General features: G+C 45.3%; 1 protein-coding gene across 1 annotated transcript; it reads right to left on the reverse strand.

The window, feature by feature from the left end:
* Positions 1 to 1829: 1829 nt before the first annotated feature.
* nup133 (nucleoporin 133) lies at positions 1830 to 21480 on the reverse strand. Its single transcript, XM_079999169.1, has 25 exons — positions 21291 to 21480; positions 21080 to 21192; positions 18791 to 18894; positions 17557 to 17790; positions 16724 to 16894; positions 15629 to 15784; positions 15053 to 15123; positions 14579 to 14726; positions 13932 to 14082; positions 13348 to 13502; positions 12880 to 12971; positions 12183 to 12343; positions 11254 to 11348; positions 9935 to 10159; positions 8806 to 8928; positions 8626 to 8725; positions 6604 to 6885; positions 5996 to 6129; positions 5288 to 5446; positions 4898 to 5033; positions 4595 to 4713; positions 3576 to 3656; positions 3435 to 3499; positions 2722 to 2810; positions 1830 to 2051 (listed from the first exon to the last, which is right to left on the reverse strand). The coding sequence occupies exons 1-25, from the start codon at positions 21413 to 21415 to the stop codon at positions 1915 to 1917; spliced, it is 3426 nt and encodes a 1141-aa protein (XP_079855295.1). The 5' UTR covers positions 21416 to 21480; the 3' UTR covers positions 1830 to 1914.
* Between the last annotated feature and the right edge of the window lie 844 nt (positions 21481 to 22324).

Here is a 22324-nt window from a genome sequence, read left to right on the forward strand (position 1 = left end):
TTCTTCACCAAATCCTTGGGTTGTGTGCTCCCTTGGCTCGGGCTCTCTCTCTCTCTCTCGCGGGACTTGGATCTTTCCTCGTTTTTCTCCAGGTGAGCTGGAGATGAGGAGACGGACACGCCCGGCGTCAGCGGGGCGGGGCCGGGCCTGCAGCGCCCCCTGTGGCTCCGGTGGTTCAGTGCGAGCGTCTCTGGTCCACAAAGGGTTAAACGCCTCCGCCCTCCCCCGTATCGCTCCTCCGTCCGCTCATCTGTGGCGCTCGCAAGTACCCCCTCCACCCTCCTTCCCTACTCCACCCTCCCTCCCTCCCTCTGTCCTTTCTTTCACAGGCTCCAACTCCACACGCATGAATGCAGTGCATGAATGAGGCGCTGCTCCTCCACACACTCACTCTGTCATGGCCGCTGCAAGGTGACCTCTGCTTGTTGTGAGCTGAGAAACCGCTTTGAACACAGTTCATCATGTTTCAGTTTGATCAATAAACTGAAGAAACCTAAAAATATATAGAAGTTTGACCTGATTTAGTTTCAGTTGGTGGCAACACAACAGACTGTGTGTGTGTGTGTGTGTGTGTGTGTGTGTGTGTTATATATTGTAGAGGTGTTTCAATGTAAACAATTTAATGTAAACAAACTTTTATTTCTTCAAATCATGTTTTTCATTCCACTACAAACTGTTTAAAAATATTAATATTTTATATATAATATAAATATTTAACACATTAATGTTATATGTAAATATTTAATATGAAATACATATTTTATACATGAATATTTAATATGCAAATATATAATATTAAACTTATCAATATTTAATATGTAAATATTTAAATTATAAATTATTGATTTTCCTCTTTGTTAAAATCTCAGACAGAGATACACAGACAGACAGAAACATGTTGATTGTTTGTTTGTTCTAACGCCTCTAATAGAAAGTGACAGCGTAGTCAGATGGAAAGTGAAGTCGTTGACACCGCCTTAATGAGATCAGTCTCATAGGGGTCTGCTTGGATAGACTGATAGGATCTGCGATACCACCTCACGAAAGTGCACTTCTAGGGGGCCTGATAGATAGATAACATTATCTACTGACAGACAGACAGATATAGACAGATAGATTCTGAAACATGATTGTTTGATTTTATACTTGAATAATAACCAAGTGGGTGGCGCTATGCACCTGGGGCAGACGCTCACCAACACAACAAGTAGTTGGTGTCAGTCATGGAGTGTGAAGGGCGGGGCCACAGAGACCTGAGATGGGATTGGAACGCACACCCACGAGGCCACCGCGCCCCGCCCCCAGACACTGTTCCATGTCTGCCTTCCGTCACCGACAGGTTTTGGAGAAGTGTTTCACTGCGTCCTCGTGTGCCCTTGAGCAAGATAACAGCGGTGTATGACCCCCTGCCCCGCCCCATGGTGTCCTTAAAGGGATACTCCACATCCTGTCCATCCCACCCTCATTCAGAGCAAAAGGTCAATACCACTTTTCTCCCTGTGCATCCAGTACAGAGCTAGCAATGGTTGTCTTAGCTCAATGCATGGCTGCAGATGGGATCAGCTAGCGTAGCACATGTGAAATTAGGGAAGTTTACTTCCCAGCATCTCATGCTAACTGCGTTAGCTCAATGCATGGCTGCAGATGGCGTCAGCTAGCGTAGCTCATGTGAAATTAGGGAAACAGCACTTCTAGCATTCCAAAAGCCGAGTTGTTCAAGAGATACATCTTTCAAACCATAACAAGATGATGTTTGACATGCAGCTTCATTCTGAAGCGGTTGGTTCCACCGACTGAGCGGTGTGATTTGAAGACAGCGACAGGCAAGATACAGAAATATGATGTTTATTGAAGAAAAACAGGTTATTCTCTCCACCAACAGGAGAAAGGAGCAGAAAGAAAGGTTGCTGCACCTCACATCTGGACCTGCAGGTAATGCTCATAGTTTGCCCGTAAAACAAACTCAAAGTAGGGTTTGGATCCGAGAGCGGAGAGCTCCTCCAGCTCCAGCAGGTCCTTGACCTCCGGGAGGTAGGACTGCAGGGACACACCTGCAGCACAGGGAGAGGGACTTCATATCACACACATGTCGACATGTCATCTACATGTCACACACGTACTACATGTCATCTACACGTCATCTTCATGTCACACATGTACTACATGTCATCTACATATCACATACGCACACGTCACCTACACGTCACCTACACGTCACCTACACGTCATCTTCATGTCACCTTTGTTATCTACGTCATCTACATGTTATTAATAACAGGTTATGGTTATTTTTACATGTTATTGTTATTTTTACAGGTTATGGTTATTTTATGGTTGTTTTTTTTATAGGGTATGGTTATTTTTTCACAGCTTATGGTTATTTTTACAGGTTATGGTTATTTTTTTTACAGGATATTGTTATTTTTAAAGGTTATGGTTATTTTATGGTTATTTTTACTGGTTATGTTTTTTGTTTTTTTTTACAGCCTGTGGTTATTTTGCATCTTATGGTTATTTTTACATTTTATGGTTATTTTTACAGGTTGTTATTTTACAGATCATGGTTATTTTTTTCAGCTTATGGATATGTTACAGATCATGGTTATTTTTTTCAGCTTATGGTTATTTTTACAGGTTATGGTTATTTTTACAGGTTATGGTTATTTGATGGATTATGGTTATTTGAACAATGTTTTGGTATTGGCTCATTTCAATGCACACCTTCCTCGATGAGCTTGAGCAGGATCCTGACCAACACGCTGTCCTTCGCTGCCTCCAGAGGGTCGTCGCTGCCGTCCGTGGAACACCAGCTGCTCAGAGGAGACACAGCGTCAAACTACAGATGCTTTCAACAAACGACCACTTTGAGTACAGCCCCAGCGACCGTGTCATCACCACGGCAACCGGCTCATCACTCCGCTCCGTTCGTTCTGCCGATGAAGCAAGGACCAAAACAAAGATAGATCACGAGCGTTACAGGAAAAGTCCTTTCGACTTAAACCCAGCAGCGTGATATGTTAATTATTTATCATATTTATACGTCAATCTAACAGTGAATACATTTAAAGGTGCAGCGTGTAGAGTCTAGTGGCATCTAGTGGTGAGGTGGCACTTTGCAACCGACTCAACATGGCCACCTCCATGAAGCGTACTATGTTGATAAAAACGGATCACTCTAAGGTAACGAAAACACGATTCTTTTTTTCCATGGGATTCTATGCTAGTTAAAACATACTTCTGATTATTATATTCCATTTCTGCCAAGTCCGTTGCTTAAATACTGCACCTTTAAAATATTAATTCTGACTCTCAATGAACAAGAAATAAGGTTTAGGTAAAAGAAAACAGCAACAACCTCCTCACAGCTGCATTAGTAAAATGGGGAAATAAATAGTTCAAAGTATTGATCAGCCCCGCCCCAGGTGAGGTCTTACTCGTCTTTCTTCAGCGCCTTGGCGAAGATCTCACATTTCAGCGCCTTGATGTCGACGGCGTCGTCCTGTGGAGAGACGCAGCCATTCAAACAAACTCACACCTAAACAATATTGATCATTTAAAGTGCGACAGGTAGTGACCTCATGGATGTACTCCAGCAGATCCAGAGCCTTTTTGAAGTCGTACTCGTTGGCGCGGCGGTTGTCGTCACTGATGTACAACTGTTAAAAAAGAGAGAGAAACCTGCACTACACCGAGGAATTATGATGATGCATCTACTGTGATGAGGTTTGCGGGCCCCGAGGAGAGACCCTGTCAGTGTTGTCTTACTTTAATCATTTACATTACATTTCGTCATTTATCAGACGCTTTTATCCAAAGCGAATTACAAGGGAGAATAACCTTCAAGCTACATTGCGACAGACATTAGTGTAACAATAAATACTGCTAGGTGGTGCTAAGTAATTGTAGGTTAGAACAGGAGGTACTGACTGAAGAGCTGGGTCTTCAGGTGCTTCTTAAAGACAGAGGGAGGTCCCTGCTCTGGTCGTTTTTGGCAGCTCGTTCCACCAACGTGGAACTACAAATGAGAATAGCCTGGATTGCCTTGGTTGTATGGCCGGCAGAGCCAGGCCACGCTCATTTGACGAGCGCAGCATCCGGGGGGTAACATGTGCTTTTACAAGAGCATTTAAGTAGATGGAGCATTCCCAGCAATCACTCTGTAGGCCAGCATCAGAGACTTGAACTTGATGCGGGCGGCTACAGGTAACCAAGCGACTACAGGTAACCAAGCGGCTACAGGTAACCAGTGGAGCTGGATGGTCAGCGGAGTGACATGTGCCCTCTTTGGCTGGTTGAACACCAGTCACGCCGCCGTATTCTGTATCATCTGTAGTGGCTTCACCGCACAGGCCTCAAGCCTGTTAAGAGGGCGTTGCAGTAGTCGAGACGGGACATCACCAAGGTTTGTACCAGCAGTTGAGTGGCATATTGGGTCAGGTACGGCCTGACTTTTCGGATGTTGAGTAGTGCGAAGCGGCAGGACCGGGAGACGGCGGCAATGAGGTTGCGGGCCCCGAGGAGAGGCCCGGTCAGTGTTGTTTTACTTTAATGAGGTTGCGGGCCCCGAGGAGAGGCCCGGTCAGTGTTGTCTTACTTGAATGAGGTTGTGGGCTCCCAGGGGAGGCATGGTGTCTGGGTTGAGCTGCTTCTCCTCCAGCAGCTGCTTGGGCAGAGTCTCTTGGTGCAGCAGGAAACGCTCCTGTTCCACAATGTCTGGAACAACACACCAGAGGTCAGAGGTCAAAGTTCATCCAAACAGAGGTCAGTTCCCATTAAAACAAACTAAAGGTCAAATTTGTCTGTTAATACTTCAGGCTAATTCCTGATGAGGTTTCATATTCAAACCCAAACTGGGATTCAGATCAGGACCAGGTTCCAGACCGGGATGAGGTCCTACCGTCCAGCTCCTTGTTGAGCTCCACCTCCTCCATGTCGGAGGCCAGCGCCGTCAGCTTGCTGAGCGCCAGCAGCGTCTTCTTCTTCCCGAAGTAGCGCGTTTCTGCGTTGGCCTGGCTGGACAGCGTCCTGTGGGCCTGGGGGTCAGAGGTCATCGGGTCAATTATAACCACCTTAATCACCGCCCCGGCCACCGGCGGGGGGGGAGCTGCGTTTCTCCAAAAATAAAAACAAAAATGAGATTAGACCTCAAACTCTAATCCAAGACTAGTGCAGGACACTGAAGGCGTTTTATTCATAGGACTTTAAGGACCTGCCGACACCCTGGTGGTGTGTGTGTGTGTGTGTGTGTGTGTGTGTGTGTGTGTGTGTGTGTGTGTGTGTGCCCCACCCCCTGGTAGTCGTGGACGTGGATGTGGTGCAGCCAGCTGAGGTGGGTGTGTGCGTTGAGGAAGCTGGCCAGCTGCTGGTGCTGTGCTGCCGGCTGCGACAGCAGCTTCCCGCGCTTCCCCTTCTCCATGTACCAGCGGAACACAAAGTCTGCAAAGTCCTGCAGGTAGGGGGTCAGGGTCACTACAAGGCTACTGCCATACTACTACTATACTACAACTATACTACTACAATATAACTACCATATGACTACAATACTACCACTACTACTACAATACAACTACAATATTACTACAATACCACAACTATACTACTACAATACTACGACTACAATACAACTACAATATTAATACAATACAGTACAACACTACTACACTACAACACTATAACAATACTACATTACAACACAACTACAAAATACTACACAATATTCCCATACCATTGAATTCTGTTGGTTCAATTGTCAATGTCAAAACTTTGTTTGGAACTTGTGAAAGGATCTTCCACTCAAATTTAATACTGCAGTGTCCAATGAATTGAAATATTTTGTTTCTGTCTGAGACTGACTTTGGCTTTGCTCCAGAGCAGCCATGCACTTTTGTGTGTTTTCTTTGTAAAAGATAAGGAGCAAGATAAGAATGACACCTACACATCCCTCAGTATTATTCGTGTACCACCAGCAGTAGTACTGGTACAGCAGCAGTCGTACCTGAGCAGCAAACTGCCTCATGTAGCGCTGCAGGCGGCTCTGATTGTCTGTCTGCTCACACATCTGCACCAGGACGTCGAAGTCGCAGAACTTCTCTGCAAGAGCAGCGAGCCACTGGTACTGACCCAGCTCCACTGCAGAACACACACACACACACACACACACACACACACACACACACACACACACACACACACACACACACACACACACACACACACACACACACACACACACACACACACACACACACACACACACGTTAAAGAACAGAACTCAGACTGTGTTGGTAGTGGGGCCCCGGCGCTGGGACCCGGCGCTGGGCCCCGGCGCTGCGTTTTAAAGTAGCATCATAACATTCCTGTGTTTGTTTTTTTTATTCCACGCTGAACTCATTCAGCTCAAACGGCTGAAAACGTTGCAGCTTCTCGTGGAGCTCCGGGACCAACCCAAGTCTGACGAGTCCCTCGACGGTGTCTATCTGATGGTGTCAGCTCATCTCTCCATTCGGTCAACTCCACCTCAACCTCGGAAGCAGGAAGCCCACACCTGCGCTGGAGGGTGACGTCCGCCCCTTTACATTTCATCTCAGTTTCTGAGCTACTCACGCAGCGGGGCCAGCAGCTCCGAGCGCCGCTGGCTGTACTCCATCTCCAGGCTATCGTAGCGCTCCGTCTGGGCCCCCGGGGCCCCCGCGGACCCCGGGGGCCGGGACCGCTGCAGGGAGGTGAGCTGGGCCACGTAGCCGCCCAGGTAGAGGTCCAGCAGCGCCGCCAGCTGCTCGCACAGCGTGCCGCGCAGCTCCGAGTCGGCCTGCGGGTACACCGAGCGGAGGACCAGCTCGTGCTGCCGGGAGATGATGCCGCGAACGCCACCCGCTCCGCCCGAGGCTGGAGGCGGAGGGAGCGAGGGAGGGGGAGGCGGGGAGAGGGACGGAGGGTTGGAGAAAGGAGGAGGGGGACGGAGGGAGAGAGGAGAGGGAGAGTGGGGTGGACGGAGGGAGAGAGACGGAGGAAGGGAGTGAAAGGGATGGAGGAAGGGAAGGGAGGAGCATAAAGGAAGAGAGGGGTGAAGAGAGAAAAGGGATGGAGGGAGGAGGAGAGGGAGATAGAGAGGAAGAGGAAAGGGATGGAAGGAGAAGGAGGAGGAGGAAGAGAGAGATGGAGGGGTTATAATAAATAATGTTTGTATTATTTCTGTTCGTTAACAATTTGTTTTCTTTCTTTCTCTTGTTGTTGTTTCAGTGCTAATACCCCTTCATGCTTCACCTTTTTTCGGGTGGATTTATAAAGTAAAGTCTCCTCTTTAGAAGGAGATGCTGGTCCAGCTCGTCTCAAGGACTGTGAACTGCATTATTCTACTAATAATCACATGGTTATTGTTATTATTATCATCATCGTCATCAAACTGTTTGGTGTTTATCTAATTTAACAGCTTTCCAGTCTCAAAGCGGCCATGCTACTATCAAATATACCACACACACACACACACACACACACACACACACACACACACACACACACACACACACACACACACACACACACACACACACACACACACACACACACACACACACACACACACACACACACACACACACAACACGCTGGTCCCCAGGTCATCACTTCTATACGGTAATGGAATAATTAATAATACAAGGACCAGTGGAAACCAGATGATCAGCCATCCATCAGTGATCAGATCATTGATCACCCCCTGGAGACAGATCCAGGTTGATAGAACTGCAGACAACGTCTCAGACAAAAATGATTGAAATACGCCTTCAGATTTTTTTTTTTTTTTTTAATTTGATTTTAAATAACACTTTAAGAACCTCAACTAGTCATAAGAGAGCCGCATGTTTTAGATAGTGTAACATAAAAAATACTATTTTAAAAACTGAAAAAAAAAAAATATATATATAGATATTTATTTTAATCAAAGCTGCTGCGATTTGAAAATTGCGTTCTATTAAATTGCGATGTCAGTGAATTCCATCAATAATGTGTACAATGAAAACATCAGTATAATGAAAACATGTGTACAATGAAAACATCAGTATAATGAAAACATGTGTACAATGAAAACATCAGTGTGTGTAATGTTTGTGGTACAAGGATGTGCACGCGTGCACTTTTATTTATTTATGTATTTTTACTTGTTTATTCTGTATAGGTCATTAACCCTCAGGGTACTTCCCCCTTCCTGGTATCTGACCGATGCAGAAGCGGGGAGCTGCCACGCCCGGCCCTCTCCTAAAATACAACCAGGCATAGGGCGGCGCAGCCGACAAGCTGCGATTGGTCGCTTGCTCTGTGTCCGTACACATTTCCACGACGTCCTTTCCTCTTTGACTCAGTTTGCGAAATTACAAAGTTTAACTTAAAAATAAATAAAAATAACATTACAGAACGTGATTATAGCACATCCACCGGGATGGAAAAGGTCCTTTTATGGTTTTTGGGGGTTTTGTGTGTGTGGCTCGAGGTCTGGGCCGAGCTGCAAAATTTGGGTGAAACGGTACGAGGCACTTGGGGTAAGAGGGCGGGGCGTCTGCAGTCGGCACAGAACTATGAGTTAAGGCTGAAGCGGGAGGTGGAGGATTTGACAGTTATTTCGGGTGGTACCTGTCCAGGGGACGTACTCCGGGTCGGGCGCCGAGCCCTCAGCTGCCCGGTACATGGACGCCTTGGTCTCCCTGTACTGCCCTGCCGCCTGGAGCATGTCCTGCACACACACACACACACACGGTCAAAACATGCCCCCTTCTGCCACAGGGCGGCCATGTTGGATTGTTCCCGCTGTACCTTGATGATGGTGTTGACCAGCAGCACAGTCTCCGCCCACTGGACTGAGTCTACGGGGTTCTCACTCAGACTCCGCTCCTCCTCCTCCACCAGGCACTCAAACACACAGGAGATCTGGGACACCTGAGGGGCACGCGCACACACACTTTTATTTTGGGTATTTTTAACTTGTTTGAGGTTTAACATTAAAACTTTATGGCCACATCACCGTGGTGGACAGGAAGGAGATGACAAACACCGCCCAGCTGCAGAAATAATAGTAATAATTAAACTGACATTTCTGAGACGTGTTACACATTGATATACATTTGACATATTTTAGCTATTTCTGTTCTTCTGTATTTTTTTTTGGCTATTTCTGTATATTTTTTATATGTTAAGCTTTTCTATGCAAATTGTCTGTATAGAAACACATGGGGGAAACATATAAATAAAATAAATTTAAAATATATATATATATTTACATGCAGGTACTCCTCACTTAACTACCTGTATAACGAGCGTTAGGACTTGGGACCAGCTCTCTGACCAGTCTGTATTGTACACTGTACACAGTACCAAGCATCTCATCACCCTTTATATTCTACATACACTATATGTACAATATACATCCATACACACACACACACACACACACACACACACACATATATATAGACACTATATACACTGTATACCTCTCATCACGTTCTCAGTCTCGTTCCCTCAGTATGTCAGTATTCACTACACTAGCGTTTTCAATGACCATGCCCCCTAACCGTGAAACAACACATATATATTCACACACACCATATATACCTTATATAGTATATATATACTTTATATACATCCACGCCCCCTTACCGTGAAACAACACACACACACACTATTTTCATGGGCAAAAACAAACAAATTAAAAAATTTTTTTACATTTTTTCCTTCCAATTATTGCCCAATCCAGAGCGAGGTGCGTTGGGATGGTGGTGATAAAAGCTGTGATTACTGTTTGACTTCCTGACATTCAGAGCAGCAACAAACACTCCATTGCAGAGTGAAAAACGAAAACACCTCCGAAGGAGGTACCAACGACCCCTTTTGGGCATAAGTCACATCAATATCATGCTACTCAGTGAGCAACATGGCCGCCCACCTCCCGGAAGAAGACGTCCGCGGGCGTGAGGCTGGGCGGCACGGCGGCCCCGCGGCGCTGCAGCGTGGCGGCGATGCTGCGGTTCAGCAGCTCGGGGTGCTTGGAGTGGTGGCTCTTCAGCACCATGGCCGCCTGCAGCTTCTCGGCGTGCTCGCACAGCAGGAGGCGCGTCGCCATGGGAACCGAGCGCACCGTCACCCGGGACAGCCGGTCCAGCAGCCCCACCTGGTGGACAGGGAGGGGACACTGCTCAACGCGAGTCTGACGGTTCCACTTTCCCCAATCCACCTGAACAGTGTGATGTCATGGGTTTCGACTTCGGTCAAACACCAACGCGACGACGAATTAAGATCAGTCGAGGCGGAATCTGCTCTGTGAAATATGTTTGGAATATGTATGTTTGGAATGTACCTCAGACGTGAACTGAAAACGTGGCTGTAATTCTCCTCACGTTTAAAAAAACATCGACGTAGAATCGAGATTGAATTGAACGGTGACCCCGCCTAGTGGACGCCAGGGGGATTACACTGTAACACCACCGACCACCTGAGAGTGTGTGTGTGTGTGTGTGTGTGTGTGTGTGTGGTGCCATCTTCAAAAGCACATACTACACGTGTTGTACTATTGTCCAGTGAACTTCAGAACGCGAGTCATCCCACAGAGAGACTGAAACAGAGTTTTTTTCCCCGCAAGACATAAGAAGTGTCAACGCTGACCTCACCAGGGGTCCTCACTGAGACACACACATAGGCTCCACTACCTTACTACCATACTACTGTATGTAGCATACTGTACCGCATACTGTGTCACTGTTCATGGTTTTTGGTGTTACCGTATTGCTGCGCCGTACTGTTGTATACTGTGCTGTATATCTCACAAACACTACCTCACTTTATTCACATAACACTTTAATGCACATATCTGTATTTACATAAATCGTCTATCCCATATACATAAGCCTATTCCCTCTATCTATTCTATAGTATTCATCTTACTGCATTACGTTTGAGGAATCAGTTTGTTCGTCTAGTAGAAATTCTTAGGTAGCTACTGTGTTCAGTCTAGAACATATTGTGTGTAATCACCGGGTGCGTTGCATTGACATTTCACTGCATGTATGTATGAAAGTATTTATATGTATGAAAGTACGTATATGTATGAAAGTATTTATATGTATGAAAGTACGTATATGTATGTGATGAATAAACCTCTTGAATCAAATCGACGTCTTCTCAGACGCGACAAAACATTCACCGTACGAGGGCGCTTCCCGGGATGGCGTGCGTGCGGTGCTGTTTGGTGGGGGGGGGGACACCAACCTGCAGCAGGAAGTCCATGAAGCAGACGTGGGCCTTCATCTTGTCCTCCAGCTGACGGAGGATGATGAGGGAGGTGAGCGGGAAGCCGACGCTCTCTGCACGCAAACAGACACACGGGGGGGCTCAGCGAGGGCGACGGGGGCGGCGGCCATCTTGTGAGATCAAAGACCCCCCTCCTCTGAGGGCGACCCACACCCCGACCCGAGGCCAAGCTTTACGGAGGCCGGGACGTCGCTGCTGAGCCACACAGGCAACCTGCAGGAGCTTTGTCAGACCAGTGTACCCGGCAAATACTTTCAGCTTTGGGTCTAAGGTCGATGTTGATGTCGAGGTTTGAGTTCAGCCGTCCCCTGGATGGTTCTGAGCCCAAAAAGAATTCAAACTCTGAAAATATCTTACAGCTTTTCCTCTTTAAACTCTTCAATCTTTCACGTCAATCTTTTGATATCTTCAAAGTATTTATTTACTTATTTTAATAATTGAATTAAATATCTTTTTATTATTTACTTTGACTCTACCTGAACTGATTTTATGTTTGTTTGGCCTTCATAAAGCGGAAGCTTCAAACTTTCATACATTCTCATTTTACCGGAAGTGAAGGGTTAATAAATGGTTTCTCAGACTATTACTTCATCTGAACTGATTGTAGAGCCTACGGTTGCAGTATTACAACCGTCACATCTTATTTGATGTTACTTCCCCATTTACATTGTCAATGGGTCTCAATTGTTGGTCCTCGCAGCCGCATTGGACGGATGAGGAGCTCATACATCTGGGAACTTGGTCCTGAATTAACATTTTTACAACTTTCCTCTGAGCTCACTTACTTTAATTGGGTTTTACAGGGTTAGTCTTCGTCTAAATCCCTCGGTTCCCGCCTCCCTCCATCCATCGGACCCCATCCCCCCGCCCCTCCGCCCCCCCCTTACCGTCGGGCACCGCCTCCGCCCAGCGGGGGTCTGAGGCGGGGTAGTCATCCACCAGGTCCAGGTCGATGGAGGTGACCAGGGCGTCGAGCTCGGCGTCGTCCTCCCCGTCCCCGGGGGGGAAGAGCTCGTCCGTCACCGTCTGCGCCCCAACTAGGTCGTTACTGGGGGGACATGCACGTTGTCAGGGTTTTCAGGGTTTCCGGCAACACTCTTTTGGCCACACGCTAATGCTAACATAAGAGACGGGAAACGAGAAGTTGGCAACCTGCCGGAGACGCTGGCTTTACCGGAGCGAGGACAAAAAGTCGTTTTAAATAAAATGTGTTATTACCGTTCCAAAATAACACTGAGGCACATGTGACTATGATGTCAGTTCACGAAAAGGACGCTTAATATTTATTTTACATTCTTCTATTTATCTAAAAAAATATCACAATTTGAAATGATTTAATTTATTAAAAATAAATGTAAGCGTAAGCAGTGAGAAGCGGCAGCAGGCTGTGCCATCAACAGTCTTAAATGACGGAAGCAACCTTTCAACAAGTACTGGGTTGAAAAACAGCCAAGCTGCCTCGACGCCGATGATCACAGCATTACAACCGTTTCATCATGTTCGGCAGAGAAAGCCCCTTCAGCGCCAGCGGAGCCCGTTGGGAGCGTCACTACGGTAAATGCAGTAGGCGGCGAGTGGACGTACCGACAGAACTGCAGGAACGCCGCTTTCAGAACCTTGGTTTTGTCCTCCTGGGCCACGGGCTCCAGCCGACTCGGCGTCTCCATGAGGGAGACCTGAAGGAGGGAGAGGCAAAGCGGAGGGATTCAGGCCGGTTGTGCGTCCCCCCCGACTGAGACGTCAGCCTCAGACATCGCGGTTGGATTTGAAAGATTCACAAGCGGGTGGATAGGAGTTTCCCAACGCAGACGACGGCGGCGGCGCATGGGTGAAAATCCCCCTGATGTCCACCAGGCGGCGCTGGGTGCTGGCAGGGATCTCACCATATAGTGACATAATATGAGCAGCTTTTCAGTGGATCATCTGAGGTGCTTAAAAAATATACTGACACAGAAATTAAATATTTAAATGTATTTCTGAGAATGATGGTATCTCCGCTTTGTATGTGTGTGTGTGTGTGGGGCGGGGGGTTAAAGGGGGCGTGGCTCGTACCTCGAGGGCAGCCGCCAGCGACGAGCACAGCGAGTCCTCCATGGTCTCCGGGAGGAGGGAGGCGCTCTCATGCGCTACCACGGCAACGAGGCCGCTGTTCTGAGAGAAGAAGACGGGCAGGTTGGCACAGCAACCACCACCCCGCACACTGTCTCCTGGAGGGGGGAGAGGAAGGCAGAGCGAGTGGGATAGACAGAAAAACGGACAGAGTAGTAAGAAATCATTAGTAGCTGTAAGTTCATACATATTGCAAAAATATATATGTAAAAAAACGTATATACAGTACATAAAAAATATATATATTAGACATTTTATTATAATCAAAAATAAAAAATTATAAATATAACTAATGAAAAATCTTTTTATTTGTAATAAGTAGTGATCATTAGTGAGGGTGAATTGATATATTTTGCTAGATATATATTAAAAATAATATATTTGTCATTTTCAGATAAAACATTTAAGTAGAAAAAATCATAAATAAAATAAAATAAGAACATTGGAACATGGAACATTTTTTTGTGGCATGCCTGCACTTCCTTCCCCGCCCACCAGGGGGCAGCATGGACCCCCAGGTCTCTCACCGGGGGAGGTGAAGGGGATCTTCTCCTCGGGCGGCCCCACCCGCCCGGTGCCCGTGGAGCAGGCGAACACCATCTCCTGGGTGTAGAGGAAGGCGGAGGAGCTGGAGGGGGACGGGAGGAGGAGGCAGGTGGAGCGCAGCGCCTCCTCACTCTGTGGGACGTAAACACTGAGGTTATATAGTTTATATAGTACGTAGTTTATATATTACACAGTATATAGTAAATTACTGATGCAGTATATAGATAATATACTGTATAGTATATATACAGCAGTTTATATAGTACATAGTTTATACGGTGTGTAGTTTATATAGTGTATAGTTTACATAATATGCATCTATAGTGGATATAGTATATATAATTTACATAGTATATAGTTCTATAGTATATACTTTGCTGTTTGAGCACATAGATGCTACATTAAGGCTAAAATAGGGTCAGAAAGGTACAAATCCATTCATTTTATAATAAAGGAACAAAGACACATTTTGGTAAAGTTCAAAAGGAACAAGTTTGACATTTTGACGACGTGCACATCGTTCAAACTCCGTTTGCCCAATAAATCTACTGTTTGATTGGCTGCGTCAACCAGCCTGTCCCACACGCGGGTCATGGAACAGCTCTTCAAGGGGGGGCTTGGGAGGCACCTGGAAGGGGGGGTTGTACTTGGTGACCTCCACGGTGAAGTGTTCCGCCACGCTGGAGCCGCAGTCCTGCAGGCTGAGCAGGCAGCAGTAGGCCAGGCAGGGCGTGTCGGCGGGGTGCCAGGCGGCGGCCAGGACCACCAGGCCCGAACTGGGGGGACATTATTCAACAAGTCGGACTAAATGTTTTTTTGGGGGTTTTTTTTAATGCAAACTGAATAGGAGGCTTGAATAGTATGAGGGATTCTATTGTTTCTAACCTCGACCCAATCTGATACCACACCCACATCAAACTCAATCAACTGGACTTCAATATTCTATTTAATATATGAAAACAAACTATTCACTCATTGTCCACACACACACACACACACACACACACACACACACACACACACACACACACACACACACACACACACACACACACACACACACACACACACACACACACACACACACACACACACTACTGACGTGCTGGGCTTCATGTCCAGGAATGCGATGTTGACGCCCTCCTTCATCTCCTCGTAGTTGCTCTCTGACCCCTGGAATCGGGGAGACGAACAGACGGGTGTGAGCGGCTCGTGAGATTTTCCCAAATTTGACTTTGTCTGAGAAATGTTGCAACCAGTGAAATGTGAATTTGGGGAGTTCCCGCCCATTTGGTTGAGGCAAATTAACTGCCTAAGCTGGAATTTTGCAATGCTCAACATCTTTTCATCAAGAGGTGGATGTGTGTGATTTAATGTGTATGTACAAGTATTTGTATATTTACAAAAAAAAATAATAATAATTCTACCTACTTCTCCTCATTGTAATACTGCTATCATACTGAACGTTTCATCTCAAATCTCACTTTTCTTAAAATTTTGTCTTTCGAAATGTCTTTTATTCTCAAAACTGTTGTTTATTTATTATATATTTTCCCAAAAATATGACTTATGTCAACATTTTGACTTTAATCTGGTAAATTTGATTCTATTCTTGAAATACAATAAATCTTTAAATGTGGAGCGAAATGTTGGAGCAAGAAGAGGCTCCTGCTCGCACCCAGATGGCGTCGGTGATGCTCTCCGTCAGGGCGCGGCCGGCGTCCCAGCTGAGCAGCTGCTGTTCCGAGGCGGCCTCCACCTCCCACTTGCACAGGGTGGAGCTGCAGAGGGTGTAGAGGGAGCTGCGTTGCTCCACCCACAGCATGCTGTGTAGCTGCAGGGACACAGGGGAAGTCGGCGTCAGCACCGTCACTCTGACGCTGAGGAGTCAAAAACGCCTCCACTTTCTTTTACAGTTAAGATGTGGGAATACAGCAAAAATTAAAAAAAAAAAAATGTTTTGTTTTCATCAGATCTGATCACCTTCTATGATAATACACATCCTTTTATCCCCTCGACATAAAGAACCATGGGCTTCAAGCTACAAAAAAATAAAAAATAAAATACTGCTTCTGTTCGGGTTCCAGTTTTGAGTCTGTTTCATAAACTTTCAATTCCCAATAAGTAAAGCGCCAAAGCTGCCGCTGCAAGTTTCCTCTCTGTTGATTTGGACATTTAAGTTTCACTAAAGACTTTCACTACGTACATAACAAACAGAAAAAGTAAAAAAAAAAAAAAAAAAAGCTAAATTTAAGGAAAATATTTACTTTAAATCATGCACATAAAAAGGAAATAAAAAAAATACATTTAAAATGGGCAACGGGTAAGAAGTATATGCGTGGAGGAAAAGTAATTATTGTGATTGCAATTCAAAAAATTATTTTCAGAATATTCATCAGGGAAACGCTTATCAACCTCCAGACAGGAGGGTGGGTGGAGGATGGTGCTGCCACCATGCTCAAAAGAAAACCTCAAACAAACCCTAAATGCCGATGTTATGGCATACATAAAGCTTGAAAAACCGAAATATTCACCCGGGGACAGATCAGAGATTGCACAAGGTGTGGCAGCCATTTTGGATTTTGAGACCTGGAACCGCAGTCAACAAACTGAGTAAATGAAGCAAAAATCCATGTAATAACCTTTAGTTTCTTCCTTCTCCCTTTTTCGTTTGTCTTTTTCGTCGTGCGTATATGTACGCATCGACAAAAAAACCCCAAAGAAAACATCCTCAGCACCCCTGGGGCCCGCAGCACTGGGCTCTGAAACCCACCGTGTCGGCGGCAGGCGGCGACAGGATCCCGAAGAGGCTGGAGACGCGGCGGCCGATGCCGGACAGCACGCCCTGGCCCTGCTGCAGCGGGCGCAGCTGCAGCTTCCCCGCCCCGTCAGCACCCACCCGCAGCAGCTGGTTCCTGGAGGAGGAGAGGACGAAGCTGCCGCCCTGACGGAGAAGGGCGGAGGGAGGGGAAGACCTGGTCGGCGAGGCGCAGGATTTCAAGGTGGAGAGAGCTGTCTACACGTGCACACTTTCTTTTTTTAAGCTACTTCATGCAATAATTCTAAAATACATATATCGATGGTATTAACCAGTACGCTGAGTGATGCTGTTGTTGATTCTTTGAGTTCAGTTGAAAGTTAAAGAGTTTTGTCACTGGTATTTGCCGCCAAGGAGGTTTTATTTAGTGGCTTTATATCCTGAGACCGGACGGTACATCGGCACAGGTATTTATACCGACACCGTTTGGAAAATACAAACATGCACTAAACGCACCTGCACCTGTAAATATTTAGCAGTTGTCTTCAAAGGTGTGACAGGTTGGGCGCTAGTGTTAGCCTGTCTATGAACCTTTTCATTATATATTAGCATCAAGCTAATCAAACTTATGTTCTACTTTCTAGTGGGCTCCTGAGTTGTTGTAAATGCATATTAATGATTGTAGGCTAATTCCCACATTTATTTCATATATATATATTTTTTTTTTCATGTCAGTTTGCCAGTACTCCCCTTTGGATGAATCAACAGCCCGCTCAGTATCACTACACTCGACGGCCGTGTTTAGGGGGAGCACCGTGGAGCCGGAGGACGTTCGGCGCCACACTCACTTTCACGGCGACCACAAAGTTGCAGAGCTCTGCCACGTCCACGTCCGTCTCCGTGTAGTTCCCCTCGTGAGCGAGACTGGCCCAGAAGCGCACCACTCCCTCCGGTGACGCCGCCATGACGGAGATGGACTGGAGCGAACAGCGGTCCAGGGGGGCGGAGGAGCCCAGGGCCACCAGGTCGGCCGTGTAGGCGTAGTCGCTGCTGGGGAGCTGCAGGTCCTTGCACACAGACAGCTGAGGAAGCCAACATTTAAAACCACAAACCAGCTGATGTCACGAATAGGGATGTTAGCAATTAACCGTAACAGCGTTAACCCACAATAAGAATTGACCAAAAAAATACTAACAGAAAGTTGTTTTTTTTTTTAAAGTAGAAATTAAGTATTATGTTTGTTGCGTGGTTTAAGAAATACACTTTACAATCGATCTCTAAAATAAAACTCACGGGGGCGACACGCTCGACCTCACGTGCCTTTCATTTCAGGCACGTAAGAGGACAGCTTACACAGGTCGGGTCCTTTCCCCAAACCCCGATAGAAATGCTAAATTTATAATCAACTGTTTACAATGAATTATGGGTGTGTGACTTCCCCCCCCCCAAACCTCGTTGTGTGCACCCTCCGGTAAGAACATAAAAATGTGAATACTCACATACAAGTTGAACGAATACTGACGTCCAAATCGAGTACTCACGCCCATCCCCAACGTCGTCAACAAGTCTGAATATTGGCATTATCACAATGCGATTTTTTTTTTTTTTTTTAATTAAGTTCCAAACTGTACCGGTATTCCAGCGAACAATGTGATCCGGCACACCCCTCGTCACGGACAGCGTCCATTCCAAAAAGTATTAACCCTGTCCGATAACGGTAACTGATCTGTCAAGGAGGGTCGGGTTCTACTGAGCAACCCCTGTCACGAAACAACAGAATTCTTCAGTATTTGGGTCAGAAAAGCAGTGTGGCGCTCACGCTCGTGCGCCGAAGTGCATTTCTGCTCTCTTCCATTGAGCTCTGCGCTGGGATTAGCAGCATGGTGCCTTCTCGAGCGGCTGAACGTGTATATTTATGAATTTAGTGGATGTTCTGACTCTGTACTCGGTGTTCCCCACTGAGCGGCTGCAACGGCGGCGTTTCCGCCGGAGCCTCAAACAGCCTACATGTATAGATTCTACACATTCCTAGAGGCAGACGGGTGTTCTGCAGCGTAGCACACGCCAAAAACCGAAACGCACCTTGGCCACGGCCGTCTGGCAAATCTTCCAGATGATTAATCGCTCTCCACAAACCATCCAGGCCCAGCCGCTCTCGTCCACCTTCACTGAGATCTGGTCGTCCGCTGTAGGGCACACGCACGCACACACACACACACACACACACACACACACACACACACACAGAGAGAGAGAGAGAGAGAGAAGCGATGTATCAAGTTTGGCGAAACGTGTTTTACAATGACGAGCAACATTTTTAGTTTTACCTGTAACACTGTATTTATTTTTTTTCTTACCCGTCATGAGAAATGACTCGACAAAACGGCTTGTTGATAGTTTCATTTCAAATGTTACGAGTAAAAGTAAACACGTCGGTAGTAACAGCAAGAAAAGGCACTCGTCACTAACGAATAAGTACGAGTACTCAATTAATAGCGACCAGTAGGGATGCACCTATTTATCGGCCAATACTTGCCTCGCCGCCTGGTCTGCCATCGGCAAATAAGACGACATTCACCGGTGGCAGTGGCTGATGTTTATCCGGTGTTTCCCACACATGCTTTACATGGGCGGGGCCGTCACCACCTGCGATGCATTCTAGCTTTTTTTTGTTGTTTTTAATCCGTCAGAGAACGTCACCGGATTTTATAAGACGCCGACACCGCTCTCTGCAGCGCCACCAGCAGGAAGCGATGCTGCGTTCATGTGACCCCGGAAAACTGAAAGTGATGCTGCGTTCAGGGGAATTCGGAAAATATCAGTATAGGCCATCAGATAAATTGTTATTTTAAACATCGGTATCAGCCCGGAATTTCACAATTGGTGCAGCCCTTGTGACTAGTAACGTTTGAAATAAATACTAGTAACAAAGAGAATAGATACTAGTCTGACGCCAATATTTGATATGTTAAACACGGAGCCACATAGAATTCAATGACAAAATTGTCCAAATTGTTACCAGAAACATTTCGATAGTTACTAGTAACAATTGGAATAGTTACAAGTATCTAATAAATAAGTACGAGTACTGAAGAGGCTTCATTAAAGTTTAGGTTCAAGTTCACGTTATTATTTAAATGTGTTTGGGTTTGTTTTTACATCATACGAAATGTGTAAGCAATCGATTATTAGACATGAAACAATTATTTGATATGAGATGTAGTTTTACACTCTCTCTGCCTCCCTGCTACAGACACATGAGGTAATGTTATGTAATGTTATGTAATATTTAAATCTGCCATCCAAATGAGGTAAAGAGCAGGATCTCAGTCCATCCAACGTATGAAGGACTGGATGCCCAAGAGCGATGCAGAGATGAGACACAAAAGGAACGTAAAGGAAACTCCAATTCGTCCTCTGTGCCTTCTTCCACTCTGTTGCATCCGTTCTATCGTTGCTTTAACTCTTTGAATAAATACTTTTTACGACTCTGAAAAAGTTGTTTGTCCTTTGTATGATTTTGAAGAATTATAGTTCAGTACTATTGGAACAAAACTGCTGTATTATCTTATCTTTGGAAGACCCAACCCACCAAAGAACCCGTTCAGTAATTTAAAGGCTTTTTCCTCCACAGTAACCAATATATTTTCACTAGTAAAACCGAGACAGTTACTAGTGACCATTGGAATATTTACGAGTGTAGACAGGGCTGGCTGAGTCAGCGACTTCTTTTAAATCACTTCTCAAAACCCATTTTTATACTTCTTTGACGTGCTGTTGCCCCCTTTCTTTATCTTTTATTTTGACTTAGCCATTTATTAATTTTCTCCTTTTTATTTCTATTTCTTATTATCACATGGTATCCACTAATTTATTTTTATTGTCTCCTTATCCGCTCTTACAATTTAATGAATGTATTTAATTCCTGTTTACTAATGTTCCTTCGCCTTTTACTTTCATGATCTGAACATCTGAGCTTTTATCTCATCTGTCAAAGCCCTGTGTAGTAAACAGTGTTTTTATAGGCGCCATACAAATAAATCTATTATCATCATCATCATTAATATAATTAGCAGTAGTATTCAATAAATGAGAATTAGAAAAGCAAGTAAAATATAAGTATTAGGAAGTTGTAGAAACAGGCGGTTCGTCCTATGGATGAAACGATCAAATCATAATGTCATATGGACACAAGGTCAAGCCCCGGACGCACTAGTGGGTGGATGGATGGGTGGATGGGTGGATGGATGGGTGGATGGATGGGTTGGTGGGCGGGTTCATGGATGGATGGATGGGGAACGGGACGTGATGAACCTAAAGACTCTAAATGTCAAAGAAGGTAAAGGTGCAAAGCACGGCGCAGCGTCCCACCCTCAGCCAGGGCCAGAGCCTCCATCACCCGGACGGGCAGAGAAGAACCGAAGCCCTGGACGTCGAAGTGGACCGACTCCGCCGCGAGGCTCTGGGTGCGGGTCTGCGCTGACCTGGGCCACAACACATGGATTCATCGGGTTATTATCGTCGATATAAGGGCGCAGGCCCGAGCAACGCGGCTGGCGGACACGTCGTGCTGTCAGCTCACCTGGCCACGGCGCCTCTCCTCGGGGAGAACAGGAGCCCGCTCGGCGTCCCGGCCAGACTCTTCCTACCGGCCGCTCTGGGGGGCTGCCTGCGGCCCGAGCTGGGGGTGGCCCGCGGGGTGAACATGGCTCCTGACGCTCACAAAACGCTGCGGGGTCAAGTCGGTGGCTCCGCGGCGCCGCCTCGACGACAAAAACAAACTGCGCGCTTCAACGCCGCACGCGGGTCGCAGCAAATACACGTCACCACTCGGAAGCGGAAGCTCCACCCCTCCAGCCAATCGCGTGGCGTTTATGTATCATAGTGTTTTATTGAATATAATGTTTTTTTATGAGATTATCGAATTTTATTTAGTTTTTATTTTCATATATTTGTATTTTATTTTATATTTTTTATTATATGTATATGTATATATATATATATATATATATATATATATATATATATATATATATATATATATATATATATATATTTTAATTATATTTTAGTTTGTTAAATGTTTTATTTTACATTTACATTACATTTAGTCATTTATCAGACGCTTTTATCCAAAGCGACTTACAAGGGAGAATAACCTTCAAGCTACATTGCGACAGAGATTAGTGTAACAACAGCATTCGTGTAACAATAAATACTGCAATTTATTATTATTATATTTTATTTTGTTTGATTTCATTGAAATTATTTTCTATTTTTTAATCTTTAAATGTTTGTATTTATTCTATTCATATATATTACTTAAAAATGTTTTAATATATCTTATTTTATTTTTTTATTATATTTATATAATAATATATAATATAATAATATAATATAATAATAATAATATATATATATATATATATATATATATATATATATATATATATAATTTTAAATAATATATATATATAATTCTATAACAAGAGCCCTAATCTATGGAACAATACATTGATCAGACGCTTTCATCCAAAGCCACTTACAATTATTCAAACACCGACAGACGCAGCCATCAGGAGCAATGAGGGGTTAAGTGTCTTGCTCAAGGACACT

The sequence above is a fragment of the Zeus faber genome (genome assembly GCF_960531495.2).
Source record: "Zeus faber genome assembly, chromosome: 4".
Classification (NCBI taxonomy): Eukaryota; Metazoa; Chordata; class Actinopteri; order Zeiformes; family Zeidae; genus Zeus; species Zeus faber.